The 21,089-nt window shown below is 48.1% G+C and overlaps 1 protein-coding gene across 5 annotated transcripts in view; it reads right to left on the reverse strand.

Moving 5' to 3' along the window:
* Positions 1–18,602, reverse strand: part of dennd4a (DENN/MADD domain containing 4A) — a 23,750-nt gene extending 5,148 nt beyond the window's left edge. Inside the window, exons 1-24 of one of the 5 annotated variants that reach the window (XM_030366395.1) lie at positions 18,394–18,602; positions 15,302–15,651; positions 14,522–14,768; positions 14,312–14,381; positions 14,009–14,178; positions 12,827–13,062; positions 12,483–12,549; positions 12,162–12,220; positions 11,786–11,930; positions 11,383–11,558; positions 10,901–11,001; positions 10,428–10,646; positions 9,540–9,685; positions 9,224–9,244; positions 7,603–7,736; positions 6,954–7,086; positions 6,271–6,477; positions 5,346–5,474; positions 5,086–5,230; positions 4,724–4,846; positions 4,024–4,131; positions 3,421–3,501; positions 2,361–3,289; positions 1,569–1,788 (exon numbers count right to left, since the gene is read on the reverse strand). In XM_030366395.1, the coding sequence (XP_030222255.1) occupies positions 1,569–1,788; positions 2,361–3,289; positions 3,421–3,501; positions 4,024–4,131; positions 4,724–4,846; positions 5,086–5,230; positions 5,346–5,474; positions 6,271–6,477; positions 6,954–7,086; positions 7,603–7,736; positions 9,224–9,244; positions 9,540–9,685; positions 10,428–10,646; positions 10,901–11,001; positions 11,383–11,558; positions 11,786–11,930; positions 12,162–12,220; positions 12,483–12,549; positions 12,827–13,062; positions 14,009–14,178; positions 14,312–14,381; positions 14,522–14,768; positions 15,302–15,615 (4,180 nt within the window). In that variant the 5' untranslated portion in view covers positions 15,616–15,651; positions 18,394–18,602. Of the gene's footprint in view, positions 1–1,568; positions 1,789–2,360; positions 3,290–3,420; positions 3,502–4,023; positions 4,132–4,723; positions 4,847–5,085; positions 5,231–5,345; positions 5,475–6,270; positions 6,478–6,953; positions 7,087–7,602; positions 7,740–9,223; positions 9,245–9,539; positions 9,686–10,427; positions 10,647–10,900; positions 11,002–11,382; positions 11,559–11,785; positions 11,931–12,161; positions 12,221–12,482; positions 12,550–12,826; positions 13,063–14,008; positions 14,179–14,311; positions 14,382–14,521; positions 14,769–15,301; positions 15,652–18,393 lie in introns of all 5 variants that reach the window. The other 4 variants (XM_030366394.1, XM_030366397.1, XM_030366396.1 and 1 more) reach the window with 4 other exon arrangements.
* Between the last annotated feature and the right edge of the window lie 2,487 nt (positions 18,603–21,089).

Raw genomic sequence — 21,089 nt, forward strand, 5'->3', positions numbered from 1 at the left:
TGATTACTAATTCAAGATGCATATGATTATGACATCCAGGCGGCACCTTTCACTGCAGCACAGCGGTGGTTTGCTACCGTGAATCATTTTCTCCAGCGCGAGGGGTACGGTATGAAAGCTGCTGTTGACACCGTTTGCATTTACTTTTTGCATATCATCTTTAATGGTTAGGAAACTATGAAGAGCGAGCAAATCCTCCTCCCCCAAAAAAGAGCATTTCATAACTTTTATGTAAAGGATTTTTACTTTGTAGAGGCCAAGCCATGCGGGGTATCATTCATTCAGCACTCCCACTCTCCAAATTAAATTCCTGCTGTTAAACGCGCACTATTTTCCCGACATGACGATTCGGCTATTAAAGACGGGAATGTTTCTATCGAAGGTTTGAATCGCTGAAGATTTTGAGATAACCCCTACTTTAAACATGTTGATTTTATCAAAGGCATCTCATTGCTCGATGTATTTGTGTAAAATGTATACAATCATGAAACCTATAGCTGAATATAACTATCAAAACACATAATTATTGTCAATCCCTGTAGTGCAGCACTGCAGTACATGTGGGTGTGCTAGGGTTTTTTGGCATAATAATGAAAAAAAACAGATTTGGTGCATCAGCTACACTGTTAAATAGATCCCATGAAGCCCTCTCCCCCAAAACACTGAATCTGTGGATTTTTGCTTTGCAGTGCAAGCCCTGCTGTACAGGGTGTGTATGGGCATGTGTGCGCACAAACACACACATGCTCACACACTCACACTCACTCACACAGACATTCACACACATACACAGTTTGAGGAGACTTCTGCCTACACACTGAATTAGCCATGGTGTCTACTGGCCTAGTTCGCAGCAGCAGCAGCAACACCCCGCTATCTATTCTACTAAGCTCTGCTGGTGCTCATCCTAAATATAGATCATGCAACAAATGTTCCCAATAAGTTTGGATGCGCAGTCAAGAGTGTGATAACACAAAATGACCTTCGAGCTACCCATAAGAATTCACTGCAGTCGGGTCGATGTGAATCATTTAGTGGCCTTAGACGACAGCTTAAAAACGTTTTAACACAAGTTAGACGGTTAAAACGACAATTAACATTTACTGGCACGAGGCTTCCAGTGCAACAGATTGTTCCCGAAAGGTTTAAAAGTGAGGGTTTACAAAAAGGTTTAAAATGACTTATTCCCTCTAGGTTAGCTCAGAGAGGTTTCACCATTTGATCCGTCCTTTCAACAAAGAATTCAGAACTTTGTGCAGAAGCCAATGATGTCCTCCTGCAGCACCAGGTCACATTCCTGCTTCGTTTGTCCAACTCTAATACGCTGTTTCATTTGGCAAGGCATCATGTGATCCACGTAAGATATGCTCCGAATGCTATTTCAGCTCTTGTCTTTAATCCTATAACTCACATCAACACGAGCCTTTTCAAATCCTAATCAGATCCTCAGCTCAGCCCTGTTCTCTATAAAGCATGGCTGAACCTTTGGCCTTCTGCACCTGGGCTCTCTCCTTCTCTGCTCCGACACACCCCAGGGGAGGGCGTCTGCTGGGGACGCTGGAACTGACCTGAGAAGGAGTTGTGTCTGAACACCCGGCTGGGGGTCCCGGGGCTGTCCAGGGCGGTCCGGAAGCCCGACGCGGGGCTCCTCCTGAGGCGGGCCAGGCTGCCGTGCTGGGGGGACGTGAAGACGTCAGGGTCCAGGTAGGAGTCAGCGTCCAGGAGGGAGCAGCACTCAGGGTCCCCCGAGGTCAGGGACGAGATGCTCATCTGGTCGCAGTTGGCGTCCTGAAGACACGGAGAAGAGGAGGAGGAGGAGGAGGAGGGAGAGGAGGAGGAGGAGCAGGAGGAGAAGCAGGAGGAGGGAGAGGAGCATGAGGAGGAGCAGGAGGAGGAGGAGGGAGAGGAGGAGGAGGAGAAGGAGGAGGAGGAGGAGGAGGAGGAGGAGGAGGGAGAGGAGGAGGAGGAGAAGGAGGAGGAGCATGAGGAGGAGGAGGAGGGAGAGGAGGAGGTGGAGGGAGGGGAGGAGGAGCAGAAGGAGAATAGGTATCTTTAACTGTAGAAGGGACTGTCCCCACAAATACAAACACTCAATTAGATGCATTTGATGTTCAATACAGAAAACGACCACCACCAATTTTTTTCTCCCCTAAGAGACCTCAGTATCCTCAAATAAAGGATTTAACCAATCAAATCTGGACTAGGTTAAACTTTAAGTGTAAGCATCAGCAACTAACAGCCTAGCCGCCTGATCTTTGCTTTCTCTTTCGCTAAAAGAGGCATTCTGGGTGTCTTCAGCGTCAGCCGCAGCCCCGGCGTGCGGCCCGACAGCCGAGCCGAGGGGATGTCTGCTCACTGACCTGGCTCAGGGAGGTCTGGGACGAGAGCCGGGAGTACAGCCGGCTGGCCTTCTCCGCCACGCCCTTCCCGGCGGAGAAGAAGCTGGTCTTGAAGATGTCCAGGGTGGGGGTGAACAGGGACTCCATGGAGAAGGAGGAGGCGGAGGGCGAGGGCGAGGAGGGGGAGACCAGCGACGAGGGCCGGTCTCTGGGGGACACGCCGAGGGGCAGCGACGGCGACGTGCTGAGGCGCTCCCGGGACCGGACCCGGAGCTGGAGGCTGGAGTTGGCGCGGAGCAGCGGGTGGGGCTGGTGTGGGGAGGGCGTGGCGCAGGCGGGCGGGTCTGCCTCCGGGCCGGCCGTGGCGGGGGGGTCCCGGGGGGGGTCCGGGACAGAGCTGCACACTCTGGAGGGGCTACCCCCGTTGTTCATGTAGGTCTCTATCTCCTCGGCCAGCCCGCGGAGGGGCGTGGGCGGGGCGCCGGGGGAGGCCAGCTGGCTCTGCTCCGCCTCGGCCGCCATGAGCGACAGGGGATCGAACCCGCGCTCCATGTCCGACTTGCTCACCGCCCCACCACTGGGCCTGACTGTCCGCCCTGGGGACTGGGTGTTGGTTGTGGGGGTGGTGGTGGTGGTGGTGGTGGGGGTGGAAGTGGGGGTGGTGTTACCACCGGGACTCTCCGCCCCGCTCCTGCAGCTCCCGCTCTGCCCCACCAGGGCTCTCTGCTTGTTCTTCCCAGCGTCCAGCTCCTCCTCCTCCACCCCACGCAGCCTCACGGCCGTCAGGTGGGGCTGCTTGGCGGAGCCCAGGGCCAGGGCGTTGGGTCTCGGGGGCCACTGGCCGCAGGGCAGGAACAGAGACTTGGGCCTCTCCTTCTTCGGTGAGACCCCACAGGGCGCGGGGCCATCGTCCTGGGAAGGACCTGAGCGCGTTCCGCTGACGCCGTCCCCTGGGAGCAAAACAAATCATTTCGTAAGAGATTGAATATTGATTATTGGAGATTACTTCCAAGACCGTGATCAAGCCAGACGTCAGAAGACGAACGGCCATCATGTAGATCTTCCTGGGAGTATAACTGACCAGCGATGCTGTTTGAAGACAGTGCACTCTGGACACTAAGAGATGCTTGGCTGAAGGGAGGGGACTCATCGTGTTCAGATGCTGTCGGTGTGAACACAGGTTACAGTAAGGACTCCTCCCTCAAAAGACGCTTTAGTCCATTTTTTGCCAAAATATATTTTAACAAATTAAACTATTGATCAGTAATGTACGTGGTCAGCATGCATTTTGGTTGAATTCAAGCTTAAGCTACTGAGGGGATTTCAGTCAGACCACAAAAGACCTTGGGTGTTCATTCGGATAAAAATGAGCCCTGTTGCCAAGCATTGATTTGGTAAGTTACGCAACAGATTCCTGCAGCTGAATCTCTGACTATCTCTATCTCTATCAAAAACAGCTAAATATAGGCCTAACAACAACAACAACAACAACAACAACAACAACAACAACAACAACAACAACAACAAAAGACCCAACAACAATACAATATCATTTTTTGATATCAATATCATCATCATCAGCAAAAATGTTGCCCGTATTGTTGGAAGGTGTCATTATCCCTGCATATCATATCCTGCTGACTCATGTTATTATGCAAGAGAATACATATCCACCCGAACTCACAGGACTTCCGATGTGTGTCTTTTGTCTTTTGGTCAACCAGTGGTGTGTTGTCGTTCACTCGTTCTTCCTCTTTGGAGAGTGAATCATAGCCTTGGTCTGACTGGCCGCCTGTATTGTACAAAAAAACAATGTTGAAAGGATGCACATTCATGTTCTTAGTTTCCTTACAAGCACCTCATTTGTTATGCATCCTTTTTTCCCACCCAAAGGGAATATTCTAGTCTCGCCTGTTATTCTCGAGTGTGATTTCTCTGTGGTGGTTTTTTTGCGACTGATCTCACAATCCTTCTTTTGTTGTGGGAGCGAGCGTTGTGTGACGCTCCTTAGGGCTTAGCTGCGCCGCGCTCCCAGAATAGCAATGCGGCAGCTAGCTAACGACGGGAGCAGAATCTTTAAAGAGATTAGCTATGAGAGGAATAAAAACAGCCATAATCATCAGAGGGATAGCAGAGTGGGGGGAGATTATGACATTTGTTCTAAGAGGCTTGGGACTGAGTGATAAAGAGTGAAAGAGAGACGATGTCGCTCATTTTCATGTAGGATGATTTGACATTTACTGTCAATTACTGCCAACATTTCACACATCAGCAGGGGAGTTAGGCAAGGATGAAATATAACCCCCCCGGACAAAGGCGCGGAAGAGAAGAGAGACCTACGCGCTTGAAGAATGAGAAACGACGCGCGTGACCCAGCTAGCTACCTGTGCTACATCCATCATCGCTGGAGTCCATTTTGTTGAAGTCGGCGTCGATGGAAGTGCGCTCGTTGGAGTCGTTGACGCTGTCCAGGCTGCCGTGGCTGACCGTGTCCAGATCACTGCCGTCTGAAAGGACCATGAGAGGGACAGGTTAATGTATGAACCGGGTGGCGGGAGGGGGTACATCACAATGGATCAACTTAATGAGCCAGGAGCAGGTGTCAGACCGTTGGGAGAAGAAAAGACCAGCAAGGAGGCCTTAAACGGGATTAAATCGTCCCCTTAATTGTAATGTGGTAAGTGACCCTTGATACGGGGGGGGGGGGGGTCTACAATAAGACCCCTGACAGTGGGGGTGGTCTCACCTGAAGCCTGAGGATCCCTGAGGGCCGGCAGCTCCTTCCTCCCCACCTGCTTGAACTGGAGGACCCCCAACACCACGTTCCTCAGCTTCCCCCACAGGAAGTAGCCCCCGCGGGTGCTGGAGGGCCAGGTGCTCTCCAGCACCGCCTGTAACAGGGAGACTTAGTGAGCACGCACCGCCCCTGGTCGTAGCAGTGGACCGAGTATCGCTAGCTTCTGTCCGCTACTGGTTGAATACGGGGGGGGGGGGGGGGGGACTCACCTTGTTGTAGTAGCCGTAGGTGATGGCGTTGGGTTGAACCCCGGCTTTCTTCATCTCAAACAGCACCCTGACAGCCAGCACTGGCTGGCCGTACTGACCGCACAGCTGCATCAGCACCCGGTAGCACACCTGCGGGACCCCGGGTTCCCCCCTCATCATTCAGGGGGTTCTGCTTCAGCGAGTCCCCCTGAGGGTCGACCATATCTGGGGTCTACCCTCAAACAGCGTTGAATTCACTCAAACAGCCAGTCAACCCAAAAGGTGGTAATGTATCTGGTTTGTTCCTCAACATGCCATTTTATCACTGGTACAGAAATAACTATTTTAGAGAAAAAGGTTAAGCTCCCCAGACACTTAAAAAGTATACAGCCACAGTGTGTGTGGATGGTGAGGCTCCGTCTGAGCAGCGGTTTAATTTGTAGGAGCTCCTCCGAGAGAGCGCTAAGCTTCTCGGGCTCCTATAATATAACGAGTGGTGGCGCAGTTGATATGCAACATCGCTCATTAAACAACGAGGGTATTAAAAAATTATCACAAATTTGCCACGGGTCGTAGCCATGGTGATAACCCCTTTTAAGCCTCTGTGAATCTGATACATACTATTCCTTTCATTTGGGTAGCCACAAGATCTTCTCTAGTTTAGCCTATATGGACGAGCTATTGAAATGATTGAATGATTTCTGAGCCTATGGATTACAACCATTTATACTCACGACTCCGGGAAGAGCAGGGCAGAGTATAACCCACACTTGGTACGTGATTTTATGGGTGCATCTTATGTAGCGTATCAATTCCTCACAGAAGAGACAGCAGACATTTTGTGCATTAGGCGGCTCAGCTTTATAGACTCCTCGGTTATTGAGCCGTCACCCGGTTCGGTCGCGGTCCCCATAAACCACACAAAGACAGAGTGTGTGTGTCCTACCTCGTCGGGAGCTTGCAGCTTGTCGTCCTGCATCTTCCTGAGCAGGTCGTAGGCGGTGCGCAGCGCCCGCACCTTGGAGGGGCTGGAGCTGACCAGCGCTGGCAGACTGATGAACCACAGGCCGTAGCAGTGGCGCAACAAGCACCGGGACCACAGCTGGGGCATGGACGACTGGGTTTTTGCCATCTTCTGAGCGAGCTTGATCTCCTGTAATGAAGGACAACAATGGGCGTTACAGAGGAGAAGGAGAACATGTTGCAGGAGGTTCTTTAGATGAAGCCTTAGCTGCATATTTAGGTGGAGAAAGGGTTGGATTCTGATATTTTATGAGTCAGATATGTGTAGATCAGAATGCACTGAGCAAGTTGGAGGTTCCATAAAAAAATAACAAACAATACATTAACATTAATTTAGTCCATTGAGATGAATCGTTTTAGGACAAACTAATGAAAAAGATATGAGGTGCAAAATAACTTTGACTGCACACCATTGGTGTGTGTGTGTGTCCCTTGGGGAAGCAAACTTTTTCATTTTAGTCCGCCAACAGGCTAAGTTGTATTCTTGAGTTTTCATGATGATGAGGTTAGCGTGTCATCAAGACATCTCCAGAGAAACAGACGATAGGACAGAGCAGGCTGCCGGAGGAGGGTGAGCCGGGGCTACTGGCCCGTGACGGGGCTCACCTGCTTGGAGCGCCTGAATATGGCTGTGGGGCTGGCCGGGTGGTTGTGGCGTGGAGCCATGCTGGCTGACGGAGGATTGGACCCCACAAACGTCTCCAGAAGATTAGCGTTGAGCACCGGGAAGCCGGAGTAGCTGGACACAAAAACAGGAATCCACCCAAAAGATTCTCATTGGGCTTATCGGACCTCAGAAACAGACCTCTAACCTGTGTCATCCCACGTGGAAACGTAAAAACACACACCATGTGCTCAGCGAAAACAAGGGAGAGCACCAAGATTTCAAACTGATGGCTCTCGGACTTAAAATGTTCACAAAGCCCTACGCCACTGACAGATTCAGCGTACATGCAATTTAAGATAAGGGTCTGGCTTAAGAGTTACACTGCAGACACTGAAATATGAGAGGTGTGTGTTCTGTGTATACACGCCCTGCTTGCATGTGTGTGTGTGTGTGTGTGTGTGTGTGTGTGTGTGTGTGTGTGTGTGTGTGTGTGTGTGTGTGTGTGTGTGTGTGTTTGTCTGTGTGTGTGTGTGTGTAACCAAGGGCATGTGTGTGTGTGCGTGCGTGCGTGTGTCGTGCGTACGTGCGCGCGTGCACCGATGTGCATGTGTGTGTGTGTGTGCGTGGGCCCTGTGCTGTGACCAGTACCTGTAGCAGAGCGGGTGCTCCTCTCCCGCGGGGAGCAGGGGCAGCTCTGGGGGGTTGATGTACACCGTGTGCTCCGAGTGGTGCGACTCGTCCAGGTCTATCAGTCTGGTCTCCTCCGGTCTCTCGCTGTCAACCTGCTGCACAAGAGAGACATCCGCCTCTGTCATTGTCCCTTCTACCTTAACCTTACCCCGGGCCCACTTGGGGAATAAAAAAAAATGAAAAAGGGCACACATCTATGTCTATAAAGCGACCAAGCGTGGTAGATGTTCGATCTAATTAATTAACGATACGATGCTCGCTGACCTGGACATAACCGTGTGAACTTGTGCTCAACTCTGGACAATCTCTCACCATAACAACTCCAAAAGATCTGAGCCTGGCACACTGAGCAGCGAGCAAATCCTGGGGAAAATGCTTTCATCCACATGGCCTCAAATGTCACCACTACCTTCCTTTGAGTTCTCCACAAACAACATCTAGAGCATTAAAAGACTTTGAATTGAAAAACACTTAGTTCAGAGAGGAGCTCACTTGTTGGGTTGGGCTGGGTTTGAGCTACAGAAAACGCTATGGGGTGGCGACCATGGCTAGAGGACCTCTGACCCCTTCCCCAGGTCAGGGACCATGGCCAGAGGAACCTCTGAACCCTTCCCCAGGGCCCCCTGTCTAAGCGAGGGCCTTCCGCTCAGAGAGTGAGATTCAGCATGCAGCTGTGGCTGACCTCCATGCAGCCCCTACTGCCCGGCACTGCAGTTCCCCTTCAACCCCCCGCACCAGAACGGAAGAGCTCTTTCTCAACCTCCCCTGGTTGAGAAAGACTGCATTGATTCATTCAACCTCAGCAGAGCTGAGGTTGAATGAATCAATGCTTCCACTTCTCAATAAAGGCCACAAGATCCACTCATACGCAAGGGCCAGCAGTTAACCACACACACACACACACACACACACACACACACACACACACACACACACACACACACACACACACACACACACACACACACACACACACACACACACACACACACACACACTCAGCTTTTTCACGATTGCACAAGTCAGAAAGAAACCAGGGAGGATGTCTTGTTATGTTTTGTTCTTCTCTTTGTGTCCTGATATCAACATCTTAAAAACCTGAACCAGTACTGACGTCCGAGCCTAGACGGGGCCTGGATTCGTGTTTCTTCAGGACAGAGGGCAGGGGAGGAATGCACGGAGGAAAGCTCACATGGAAATAATTCTTCTCTGTCTCAATGTGGCTGAGGCCAACAGTACAGCAAAGCCCTTTGTTGTGGTCTGCTAGATTGACAGTAGAGTCCGTAAGACTCCAGTGAGGCTGACCGACTGACGCAGAGGGACCGGGGCGATGTGCACGCCAGCGCACAACACCTTTCATTCTCGCTCAACATCAATGTCCCTAGTTATCATTTATTCACAGTGTGTGTGCATTCGTCCAGACACGCACAGAGACGGATCGCATGCAAACACAAACACTCGCAGAGCCTAGCCCCGCACTGAAGATGAACACACCGCGTTGGACATGGATGCAGATCATTGCTGAAGGAAAATGTTTTTTGCCAAAGAGAAGCAGAACCAGACTTCATAGGACACCTACCTTGCCACCTGTTGAGAATAGCTGCTCAGGCAACGCATCATCCAGAAGCAATGAGGAAAGGAAGAAGAAGGGAAGGAAAAGAGCCAGAAGAAGAGATTAAGAAATAGAGGATTTTTTTAAAGGACAGTTTGAGGGAAATGTCAGAGCAGTAATTACTATTAGCCTGCTCCTACTAATGCCGGACGCCATTCTCATTAGGAAAGCAAATGGCATTACACGAGACAACATATGCATCAGGATAGAGAAGACATGGGACGAATTGCTACCTCCAATGCATTCGTCGTCAAGTGACAAACCGTGGCTCCCCAGACCTCACCTTGTCCACACACTCGTCGAAGAAGGCCAGGCTGGTGTCCTTATCGCTGACAAATGAGCATTCCTCGATGAAGCGGATGAACAGCTGGGTCTTGGTCATCAGGGAGTAGAACTTGTGATGAGATCGGTCACGGCTCTTGAGGAATCCTTACAGGAGATAGTGTAAAAAACACACAGGGGTTAATGACAGATTTATGAACGTACATACAGACATTCCTCTCTATCGCCTTTGAACCTTAGGTCTGGACTGCTGCGACTTGATACGTCTCATTTGGGGTGTGAGGTGGTTTCCAGTGTGTCAGAGTCAGGGTTTTCTTAGAACAACACTCAGAATGCATGCGCACCGTTAGTCAACGCTGTGGTGGAGGCAGTTGTGTAGATTGCTTGATAACATAACAGCGTACAGATGTGTGGGAGGGGAGATCTGCTATTAATCACAGTGAGTTCTCCGACATGTCACCCCGGACAAAATTCCACCCTGGGCTTAATATAAATCACCGCTGGATCCACAAAGGTGATTCTAGCCATTTGTCAACTGGACCTGGATTTATGAGAAGCTGTCTTATGTCCACCTACTACACGCTTACATGAATCATGTCCCACGCTGAACTCAATTTAACAACGCTGCTCTGAAAGGGTTCAGCTTATTTTCGATTGAAGAGAATATATCTTCAAGAGAAAATATCTATCTTTATAGTCTAATTTAAGAACAGGTTTCAAATAGCAATTCCAACTAAGATATTGTCCAACAAAACCTTTGTCTAAACAAGCAAATATTTATTTTATGATTAAAAATATAAATGACTCCCCTGTCCAAACCGACGGAAACCACTTTAATATTGTGTTCGCATCTTTACACCCGCAGAGGGTCTTTCCCTCTGAGGTCTACCTTGGTGGTCAAAGAGGGAGCTGGCGTCGGTGGTCTTCTCAGATGGGGCTTTAGTGATGGGCAGCAGGTAGGAGCGGTAGCCTCGCAAGATGGCGGCCATGAAGCGCAGAAAGGCCTCCTGGATCTCCAGCTCCAGGGTGTGCAGGCTCTTGCCCCCGTTGAGCTCGCTGTCGGTGAGTGTCTGCTCCATCTGGCCCTCTTGACCGCTCAGCTGTCCACCTGAAGGGACCCACGTGCACAACCAACTGTTACTCACAATGTGGACAAGCTATCGTTCCTGGTTTTATTTTCACCAGGGGGCTTTTGTAACCAGAGGTACAAAAAGGATCAATATAATCCTGTAAATATAAGAATTCATTATTTTGTTTGATTTAGTGAATGTAGTTTCAAGTGGCAACACTCATGTTGCATTTCTTTCAAAATAATGTGTTAATATTCACAGTTCAAGGACTGTGATAATGAGTTGCCCTTACCGTCAACAAGCTGCTGGTAAATCTTGCCTAAGGTGTTGAGCAAGTGTTTACAAGCCCTCCTGGGAAGGACCTTCCAAGTCAGAGCTCTCTTGTCCTCCTTACTGCAAACACAACATATGGTTTTCATTCAGCTGGGCGGACAGTGGGAACACATTTGGGAGACACGTATGGGGAGGGAGACGGACTCACTGACACCAGTGCTGACAGTTTAATCTCCCCCAGAGCAGCCTCTACTCGTGTAGGGGAGTCAGATACAGTGTTTCAGTGGCTGCTTTCTTTAATGTGTCAATGAAAATGTTTCAAATTCCACTGGAGTTGCTTACACATGAGAGGAACTGATGGAGAGATTACGGTAGATAACAAAAATTAGGCTTGAAGTAAAAGAAAAAAGACGTGTGAAAGCAATATTACAAAGGGGGGAGGGGGGATACAAGTGCCAAAGGGTTGACATCAATCCGGAGCTGAGGTCAGAGGTCACTCACTGAAAGATAGTGTTTGTGTCCAGGTCCACACAGGTGATGTCGGCGGGAGGCACATAGAGGTCAAAGTAGCGGGAGTCCATGCCCACGATGAAGGGACACGGGGCGCTGAGCACATCGGCCAGGGCCAGCGGGCACAGCGGGATGTAGGGGCACGGCCAGTGGAACGGGAAGATCATCTGGAGGCGTGGAGAGTGGACAGGCAGCATCCAGTAAGCCCGAGAATGAACCCGGTCGCTTTGGTCTACACAATGTATTTCAGTCACGGCCAACACTTACTGTCAGTGTTAGCTAGCAAACAAAATGAAATGTGAGTAACACTCTATAAAACATTCGGATCCTTTCAAAAGTCGGCACAATGCCTCCCCTCTTCAGCAACAGGGGTGAAGGAGAGAGCAGGACTCACAGACACGAGCGCCTCCGTCACGCTTGTCAGTACGGCCGGTCGCAGCGAGTGGACCAGGATCTTATGCTCTGTCACCGCCAGCACCAACAGGCTGGCCGCGTTCTTTGGACCCAGATTCAGGAGTAGTGTGGAGAGGCTGCCACCACTGCCATACAAACACAAAAATATACGAATGATCACACAAATAACACACACACACACCCACACAGATACACCTTAAGTTATTCCTGCGTCTCCTAAAATAGACATCAAGCATGTGTTTTATAACAGTGCCAACGAGGCCAACTAAGAAATACACAATGAGTAGGTGTATCTCTCCTGTTCTAGGCTCAGACAGCGGTGAGTATGTTGCTCGAGTACAAAGAGTGAACATTACCTGAGTGGCAGTGGAGAAGACACTGGCTGGCTCAGTATCACACTGTCATGCGGAGACAACTGCAGAAAGACACACACAGGCAGACAATGTTTCTATCTCTTTTACCTCAAGTCCAATCAAACTGGGATCAGTGAACTCTGGTGGCTTGTGGAGACCAGAGCCACGCAGATCACTACAAATACAAGCCTGCGTGTGGAACGACTTTGTTCACGGCAGTAGGGCTGCCGTTAGGGGGGTTATCATGCAATGTGGCCTGTGAAGCCCTTTGAGACTGCAGCTGATGAAGGGCTATAGAAAAACAACCGACTTGACTGGACTGACCTGCACGAGGATGCGTGGTCTCTGCGAGGAGGGGAAGGGGACGGTCCGCATGAAGTGGGAGATGTGCCTGTTGACACAAAAGGGTTTCATTGAATTGTGTAATGAAGGGCTGTATGCAAAGCTAATCTTCCCTTTGGGAACCACCACAACAACACCAGCCAAAGAACACTTCTTCTTTATCTACAACCACTATCACTACTATTGTAACTAATACTAATACTACTACTTCTACCACTACTACTTACTGCTAGTACTACTACTACTACTACTACCTCTACCTCTACTACTTCTACTACAACTAGTACAACTACTACATCTACTACCAATATTAGTACTGGTCTTACTTTTCCAGTGGCAGTGCGTGCGGCCCGGAGATGGAGTATCGATAGAGGAATGTGAGGAAACTCCGGAAGGCCTGGAAAAAGGGCCAGTGGGAGAGGAGGCAGATGCTCTTGTTGCTATGGACGCTGCGGGTCCCGTCGTGGAGGTCGGACGTCTGCAGCCCCAGCTGGGCACGCTGGCGGTCTGTCAGACTCTCCCGGGCGTAGGGCTCGTAGAACTGGATAGCTGCCCCGTACACCTGCACGAAAAGCAAGGCTCTCAGGGATCAGCGAAGAAGAAAGGTTTCCCAGGAATAGACCATGGAGCACAGGCACACAGGAGGACTCGATACAAACATTATCGTATTAATGCGTTATAATGGATGCATTCCTGGGACTTCTTTCGTGTTTTTAACCAGGCCTGGTCTAAACGCAAATCACGATTCTGTTCTTTCAATACGGCAGTTGAAAAAAGAAAGGGTAAGTATTCTTTCTTCCAAATGACCGGATGATAAAAGCGGCAGTGAGTCCGTCGGGACCAGTGGGCTCCCAGGCGCTTCACATTTAAGGAGAGTGCAGCCACCCATGGGAGCGATCCATTATTCAAAAGATCATCTGAAAAAAAACATATTTGATGCTCCAAAGCTTTTAAAGGAAAGCTGACTTTTAGTATTCTGTCACCAAGTCTGTGGCAATCCTCTGTGGAAGCCAACCTTCATAAGTTTGTAAAGAGGGTCTGGCCAGTACTATGATGGCCGTCATCAAGCAGCAAACGTGGAATACCTTTTTTTTGGCAGAATGGCCGTATGCAAAAGATTGGATTCATCTGCATATGTCTTTGAAAGTTTGGCCGTATGCGTGTGTATGTGTTCACGAATGGGTTGTGGAAAGAACTTTAAAAGTTTTTAACAACTGGGGTTGAAAGCTGCAGAATATTATTTATTGCATATTTAAATGAATTGTCCTATAGGGCTTTTGTTTATCACAATGTTATCCTCCAATGCTCGCCACTATTTTTTGGAGCACAGGAGCATTTAAATAGTTAATACGATGGTAGTAATGGACTTATGATCATGTCTGGTAATCATTTGTGAAATGATTAGTCTTTATGGGATTTTACTGGACTGCATCTCTCTTGAGTCCTCTCTATATGGACGAGTATCGGAAACTACAGATCCTGAGATGCATTCTGTGGAGGGGGCTTACCTTTTCCCCGGAGGCTCCAGTCAGGACGAAGGTGGAGAAGACTGGCAGGGAGTGCTTGGTGTGAGCTGGCCAGCACTCGATGTTCGCCCCCATGGGAAGGCAGAACATAGGCACAGGCTCGGGCAGGGGGAAGGACTCATAGTCCTCCTCAGGGTACCGACACAGCAGCCCTGCGCGCAAACAGAGCACAACAAGAGGGCTCAGGTTCTACACTCGATGGTCAATTTGGAAATTGCAGATGAATGACGTTATCTAATTGTGACTTCAGGCTGAATTGAGACGATGGGTCATGCACTGCTTTACCTGCTTCGTATGCTATCGCGTTGGTTTTAGCCAGAGACTTCTTGTAACACAGGTAAACCGAGGATCCCCACTAGAACATGAAAAAAGCACAACGACGAACATCATCAGAACCAAGCCCGGGTCTGTTTCCTGCGGTCTACCCGGACCCCCCCCACAGTCCACATTATCCACCACTCCAACGCCCCTCCCTCTGGCCCCCGGCCCACTCACCATGCTGCTGTTGAGGTTCTTGTCCACCTTGCAGAAGGTGTGTGGCGAGGTCTCCCCCTTGCCCGGGATGATGATGCAGACGTCGGTGACGGCCAGGGAGGAGTGGGGCTGGATCTGGGGGGCGCGGCGGTAGGTGATGTAGATCCGCTGCGACGAGGAGCTGCTGATGTTCGCCGGGCGACCGGAGGGCGTGGTCTGGACGATGTGGCATCCCGGCTTCAGCTTCTCCTTCCACTCGTACAACACGCTGTTAGACAAAGAAACACGTGGCGAATAGTAATACATATTTAGACATATAAAAGACTGTTAGCCTTGTTCATTTGACCCGCTACATAACCTATTTGATAAATATGCAATGTATCATTATTTGTGCAATAAACAGGGTTAAATGAATCAAACATTTGTTTTAATGTAATACATAGCACTGATCACAGGCATTTTGGAGTCAATAGCTGGTGTTCACTGTAACAACGAAAAAAAACTCTGAATTTGATAAAAAACAACAACACTAAACATAAGACACATTTATAAAATGATTGGCGACTCGAAGGATTCACAAGACACTAATCGTCAAAGCGAGAGTGAAACTGTAAAATAACGACCACACCGCAGTCCCTCCACAGATTAGCACAGAGCTAAAAATAACCCCGACCCGGCCACCCCACCCACGAGGAGGTCAACCTGCTGGATGCGCACGTGAGCGGCTCAGAGCCGTCTAAGGAAAGCGAGGGATTACTGTGGCCCGGGGAGACGGGTCAGTCCCCGGGGATTAGCGCTCACCCCAGGTCTGTCAGCGGTGGCTTATCTCTGCCCCGCTTGAAGCACAGGAAGATCTGCGGCCCGCGCAGGCTGGCCCCGTTGAGCTCGGCCGAGAGGCCCGTGGGCGTGCTGTCCACGCTGGTGAAGCCGGGGGGCACCTCCTCGCCCAGCGAGCGGATCACCACCGCCACATCCGTGATGGGCGCGTTGTTCCTGGCGGAGCGGGCACAGGCGTGGTCCGCCAAGTGGAGCTCCTCCTCCAGGGGCTTGGACGTGGCGGTGAGGCCAGCGACCACAAAGTAGTCCACCACACGAGGTCCGTTGTCCTCCATCATGAGCCCATGCCCTCTGCAGACTGGGGTCTGCAGTCTCTGGAGGAGGAGAGGAGGAGGAGAGGAGGAGGAGAGGAGGGGCAGAGGAGGGGCAGAGGAGGAGCAGGAGAGCAGGAGGAGGAGGAGGAGATCAGCACGAGAGGAGGGGGAGAGGAGGGGGAGAAGAGGAGGGGAGGAGGGGGAGAAGAGGAGGGGAGGAGGAGGAGAGCAGGAGAGAAGGAGGAGAGGCGGAGGAGGAAAGCAAGCGGGATAGGGTGAAGGGAAGGATCTTTATTAAAGCTGTGCTATATAAAAAAAATCCATTCAATATCATTCAAACAAGAAGCCCCCACGCTCCGTCTCACTGAGACAGCCACACACACAACGAAGAGAAGACAAAGAAAAAAACATGTTACATAAACCAAACTATAAGAAGGGAATACACAACATCTGGATGTGCTTAGTGTGCACTGCTGTTCCCAAAACAAAGCATTACGGGGAGAAATATGGCCGCGCTTTAGAACGCGACCTTCCTATGCGCCGTGACAGATTATCTAAAATAAAGCACATGCCATTGTCAAAACACACCATTTGTTAGCCTATGGGGCTGGCTCTTTGGCCTCTATATATGGGCTACAGAAATAGAGGAAAGGGCAAAATAACGGCACGGCAGGGATGTAAGGCATAGCTTGTAAACAACTCTTTTTTTCAGACACCATACACTCCACATTTCCATAAAATACAAATATAGAAGGCTTTCCATGGAGGCAGCTTGTTCTCCGGGTATCTTTACAGCGGGATGGTTTATTGTGCCTTAAACAGGGGCCTGCTTCATCTCCGGTTCCTTCACAGCATTCACCAGCAAGCTGATAAACAGGTCGTATTTCTCCAGCTGAGGGAGGCAGCAATAAGCTGCCACAGATAGCTCCAGTCCTCCTCATATATCAGGACTTAAAAGTAAGGTTTATTATCATGTCACTCATTTAAAACCATGGTATTAGACCCATGGTGTCTCTGTGCCATCCCCTCAATAAGCAGGGGGGCTGGGACAGAGCAGTGCTTAAGGGCTAAAGGAAGGAAACTTAGGCCCAATCCCATTTCTACCCCTTACCCCTTCCCCTTACCCCTCCCCCTTGTTTTGAAGGGGTAACTGGAAGGCGTAAGGGGTAGAAATGGGATTGGGCCAACTCCAAACACTGGAAGATCAGATAAGCAATGCAAGCGTGTTGCCTGACTTGCATTGATTAAAGTCATCGTTGCTTTCGTCAATATGCATATCTAACAGCGACAAGATTTTTTAATAATCTAAATAATCATAATTGACATGCAACAACCTTGGTAAATAGTGTTAATAGTTGACAGGAATTCTTGAGTCCAGTTAAAAAAAGTAAAACAATCTAATTTTTAAATTGATTTACCTGAACACTCACACGATGATTCTGCATTACCGAAGTCAACAAGTGTCCTAGCGTCGCTGGGGGGGAGGCAGTTTCTCTACAGAAACAAGGACCTCATGCTGGGACGTCCCACACATATTAAGGTTTGAGGCCTCTAACATGGGCTTCCGTTATGATGTTCAACCGATCTTAGCTGCACATTGCGTAAAATGATATGGGTGCAAGATCAATGACTCATGTTTTGAAACTTCCCTGAAACTACGTGCAATATGTCCTCCATCAGTAGACAGACTCTGACATCACAAAGACGGAAGTGTACAGGATGCTGCCCTGACCAGAAGCAACATCAACACATCACTTGACGTAGTCATGTGCATCACACGTAAAGCAGAACTACACTTCTGTCCAGGGAAACAATTTCTCAACAATGATTTAAAGAGGAAAACATTGCAATTATTTAACAGTTATAAATAGAGGACTGGCTATGGATTACAGTATGTGTCGGATGTATACATTCATATCATTCAAATTATTACAGTAGCGTACAACAACTATTAGCATACTTCAGGGCTGCAGTTGAAAGACGATTTCTTGATTACAATTGAACCCTTTAACCTGTGCTTTATGCTTTAAGCAAGAGAGGGCTGAGAGTTTGTATCATTATAAATAAGAGAATGACCAGTGGCCTGGTTAGCAACAGCAGTAGCAGAAGCAGCCAGGGATTAGAAAGGATGGGCCAACAGCAGGGGGCCGGGGAGGATGGGCACCCTGATCTGGGAGCGAACACCAAAACAATCAACCTTGCATCTGTTCTAGGCTGTAACCATAGATGCCGTAGCGACTGCCTAGCCCCCCAGCGTACTGCAAACTGCTCGCACACGCCTCCCCTGTTTCGCGCATTGATACACAAGAACACAACACTGACTGAGCGGTGGGAATGCATGCATTATCGAATGGATTATAGCCCCGTGTTTCCATTTGTCCTGTGTTGCACTTGGATCAGAGCATTCACTGTGTAGGCTTGTATCGTAGGTGTGTTTTTCTCTCGCATTGTGTATCTGTAAGAAGCCATTTTACGAGCCGAAGGGATACAGTGCATATTAGCCATAGCCGTCCCCAGACTACAATGAAAAGGATGGAGCATCATAACAGAGATATACCCATACTCATATAGGCCTACACAGTTACATATAGCAGGACAAATTGTTTGTTTTCTGGATATACTGGAATAATAGGCTATATCACATCGATCGAATAGGCTACTTCAGATAACTGTCAACGAAAGCAGAAAAATACAAATGTAAGCACCACAAAACCGAATAAGTATGGGCAAAATGGAAAAGGAATTTACATCTAATCTCTTTACTACACATGTTTTTAGTCTCAAATAACGGTCTGTACTCACATCAAAGATTCTCGACGATGGTCTGATTGATCTGAAGAACTGTAGATGTTTTAAATTACCCAATAATCACGTGAAGATAAACGTAGAATAAAGCATGATAAAGATCAATTTAGATTTTTTTTTCTCCCCTCCTTATTATATGCCGTAGGTGTATTTTCCAGGGGAATGACAGACGCGCTGCTCGTGGCCCGTGAAGCGCTTTATTGAGAGCTGCGCTGGTCACGTGACTGGTGACCGACCACACCCACGTCATGTGTGACGTAGCCAATGCATTGGAGTTCACACGTTTGCCTCATTTTCAATTTACAGCAGTTTAAGTAAATCTACGATGGCTCATTGCATTCACTCAATAATAAAAATTTCACCAGGTTATCTCATAATTATGAGATAATTATCTCATAATTATGAGATACTATCTCATAATTATGAGATAATTATCTCGTAATTATGAGGTACTATCTCGTAATTATGAGATAGTAGAGAGTAGTGACGCTTGCACAGAAGCATACGGCCGACATCTTTCTTTATTCTGGTTGGAAATAGTAACATAGTTACGCCATTAAATGCGTTTATGGAAACATTTTTAGCGAGAAATGTGCATTTTACTTTCATAATGTTCGCTCGGTGAATGTGAAGGATGTTTGGTTTGATAGTTATGACGAAGAGTGAACGCTCCGTTCACTTGCATGGACAGAGTCTCTGGTTGCTAAGCAACCTCAACGTCTTGGCGGACTATTTCTCTGCTGATCAACACTACGAATGCTGGAAACACACCAGATATGGCAAGCCGAATTGACATTTATTAACTAAGTTTGACTATCCGGAATTTACATTGTAGATATCAACAACTTCATTCAAGATATCTGTTACGTAGTTGTGACTAGTCGAAACGACAGTTAGAGATATCTGTGACGTAGTTTTGACTAGTCGAAACGATAGTTAGAGATATCTGTAATTCAGTTTTGACTAGGCGAAACTGAATTACAGATATCTGCAATGACTTCACGGAAAACGACATTCAACTCGTCACACATCTTAAATGACAATTGCAGATATCTGTAATTCAGTTTTGCCTAGGCAGAATGAAAGTTAAAGATATCTCAAACGTCATTTGAGTGTTGGGCATTACGTTTTAGATATCCAGAAATACGTCATTTCCCCTTGCCGCCATAATCAAAGAAGAAGTGGGTTCATTTCCGAATGGAATAAGAAAGGAGCAGTCATGGCGTTGGCTGTGATCGAAAAGATCACGAGAAAATGCCATGAAATTGAACAAGCCCACACACAGGGGATGTGTGGAGAGAGAGCTGCTCCGCTCCCGCCTAAAGTAAACGGTCCTATAATTTGTCATTAGAGATATCTGAAACGTCATTTAGCCTAGTCAAAACTCGAATTCAAGATATCTTTAATTCAGTTTCGCCTAGGCAGAATGAAAGTTAAAGATATCTACAATTGTAGATATCTCTAATCAAAATTCCTTTCAAGATATCTATAACTTGATATTAGATATCTACAACGTCATTTCGCCTAGTCGTAACTCCAGTTAGAGATATCTACAACGTCATTTCGCCTAGTCGTAACTCCAGTTAGAGATATCTACAACTTAATTTCGCCTAGTCAAAACTTAATTTAAGATATCTGAAAAGGGACATGTAGATATCTTGAATTGAGGTGAATTAAAGCTATCTTGAACTGGAATTATGACTAGTCAGAATCAAATTGTAGATATCTCAAACTGGAATTACAGATATCTACAATTCAGTTGCAGATATCCGTAATTCACAAAGTGGATATCCGCAACTGAATTGTAGATATCCGCAATGAGAAACCCCATAGACATGAATGGCGAAAATGACGTCATTTCGCCTAGGAGGAATGTCTTTGTGGATATCTGAAATGACAATTGCGGATAGGAGGAATGTAGTTGCGGATATCCGAGATGTTAGTTTTGACTAGGCGAAACTGAATTGCAGATATCTGCAATGTAAATTCCGGATAGTCAAACGTAGTTAATAAATGTCAATTCGGCTTGCCATACACCAGACACACCATGTGAAGTTATTTAACCCGATTATTGTTATTTATATCCGAGATTTTTTAATCTAACCCGATCCAAGCTCTATCATGCACCCAAACACGGCGGCGTTTGGGTTTCCTTCCTGGGACTCCTAAATCCAGCGCAGCCACAGGCGCGTAGCTGCGTACGTAGGACAATTTTTGACACAAAATGGTCAAGCAACATTTTAGCTGCGTGACATACGCACGTACATCTATATCACGAAAGCAACCCTCAGCAAGCCTGGGACTAGTGCAACTGCACGGTTGCCAGGTGAGACTGATGATGTCCAGCCCAAAAATGCTCAAAATCCACCTGGAAGCACCCAATCCCGCCCAATTTTAACTAAATTCTATTGCTTTCTATGGCCAGAAATCTGCAGAAAAACCCACCCAAATACCCTTTTTACCCATTTTTACCCGCAGACGGCCATCCTAAGCAGCTCAATTGGGTGGGAAACCGCCCAATCTGGCATCACTACTGATGGTCAGAACACCAGTTATCTCATAATTACGAGATAATTATCTCATAATTATGAGATACTATCTCATAATTATGAGATAATTATCTCATAATTATGAGATAACCTGTTGAAATTTTTATTATTGAGTGAATGCAATGAGCCATCGTATAAATCACA

This window comes from Gadus morhua, chromosome 9 (assembly GCF_902167405.1).
Source record: "Gadus morhua chromosome 9, gadMor3.0, whole genome shotgun sequence".
Taxonomy (NCBI): Eukaryota; Metazoa; Chordata; class Actinopteri; order Gadiformes; family Gadidae; genus Gadus; species Gadus morhua.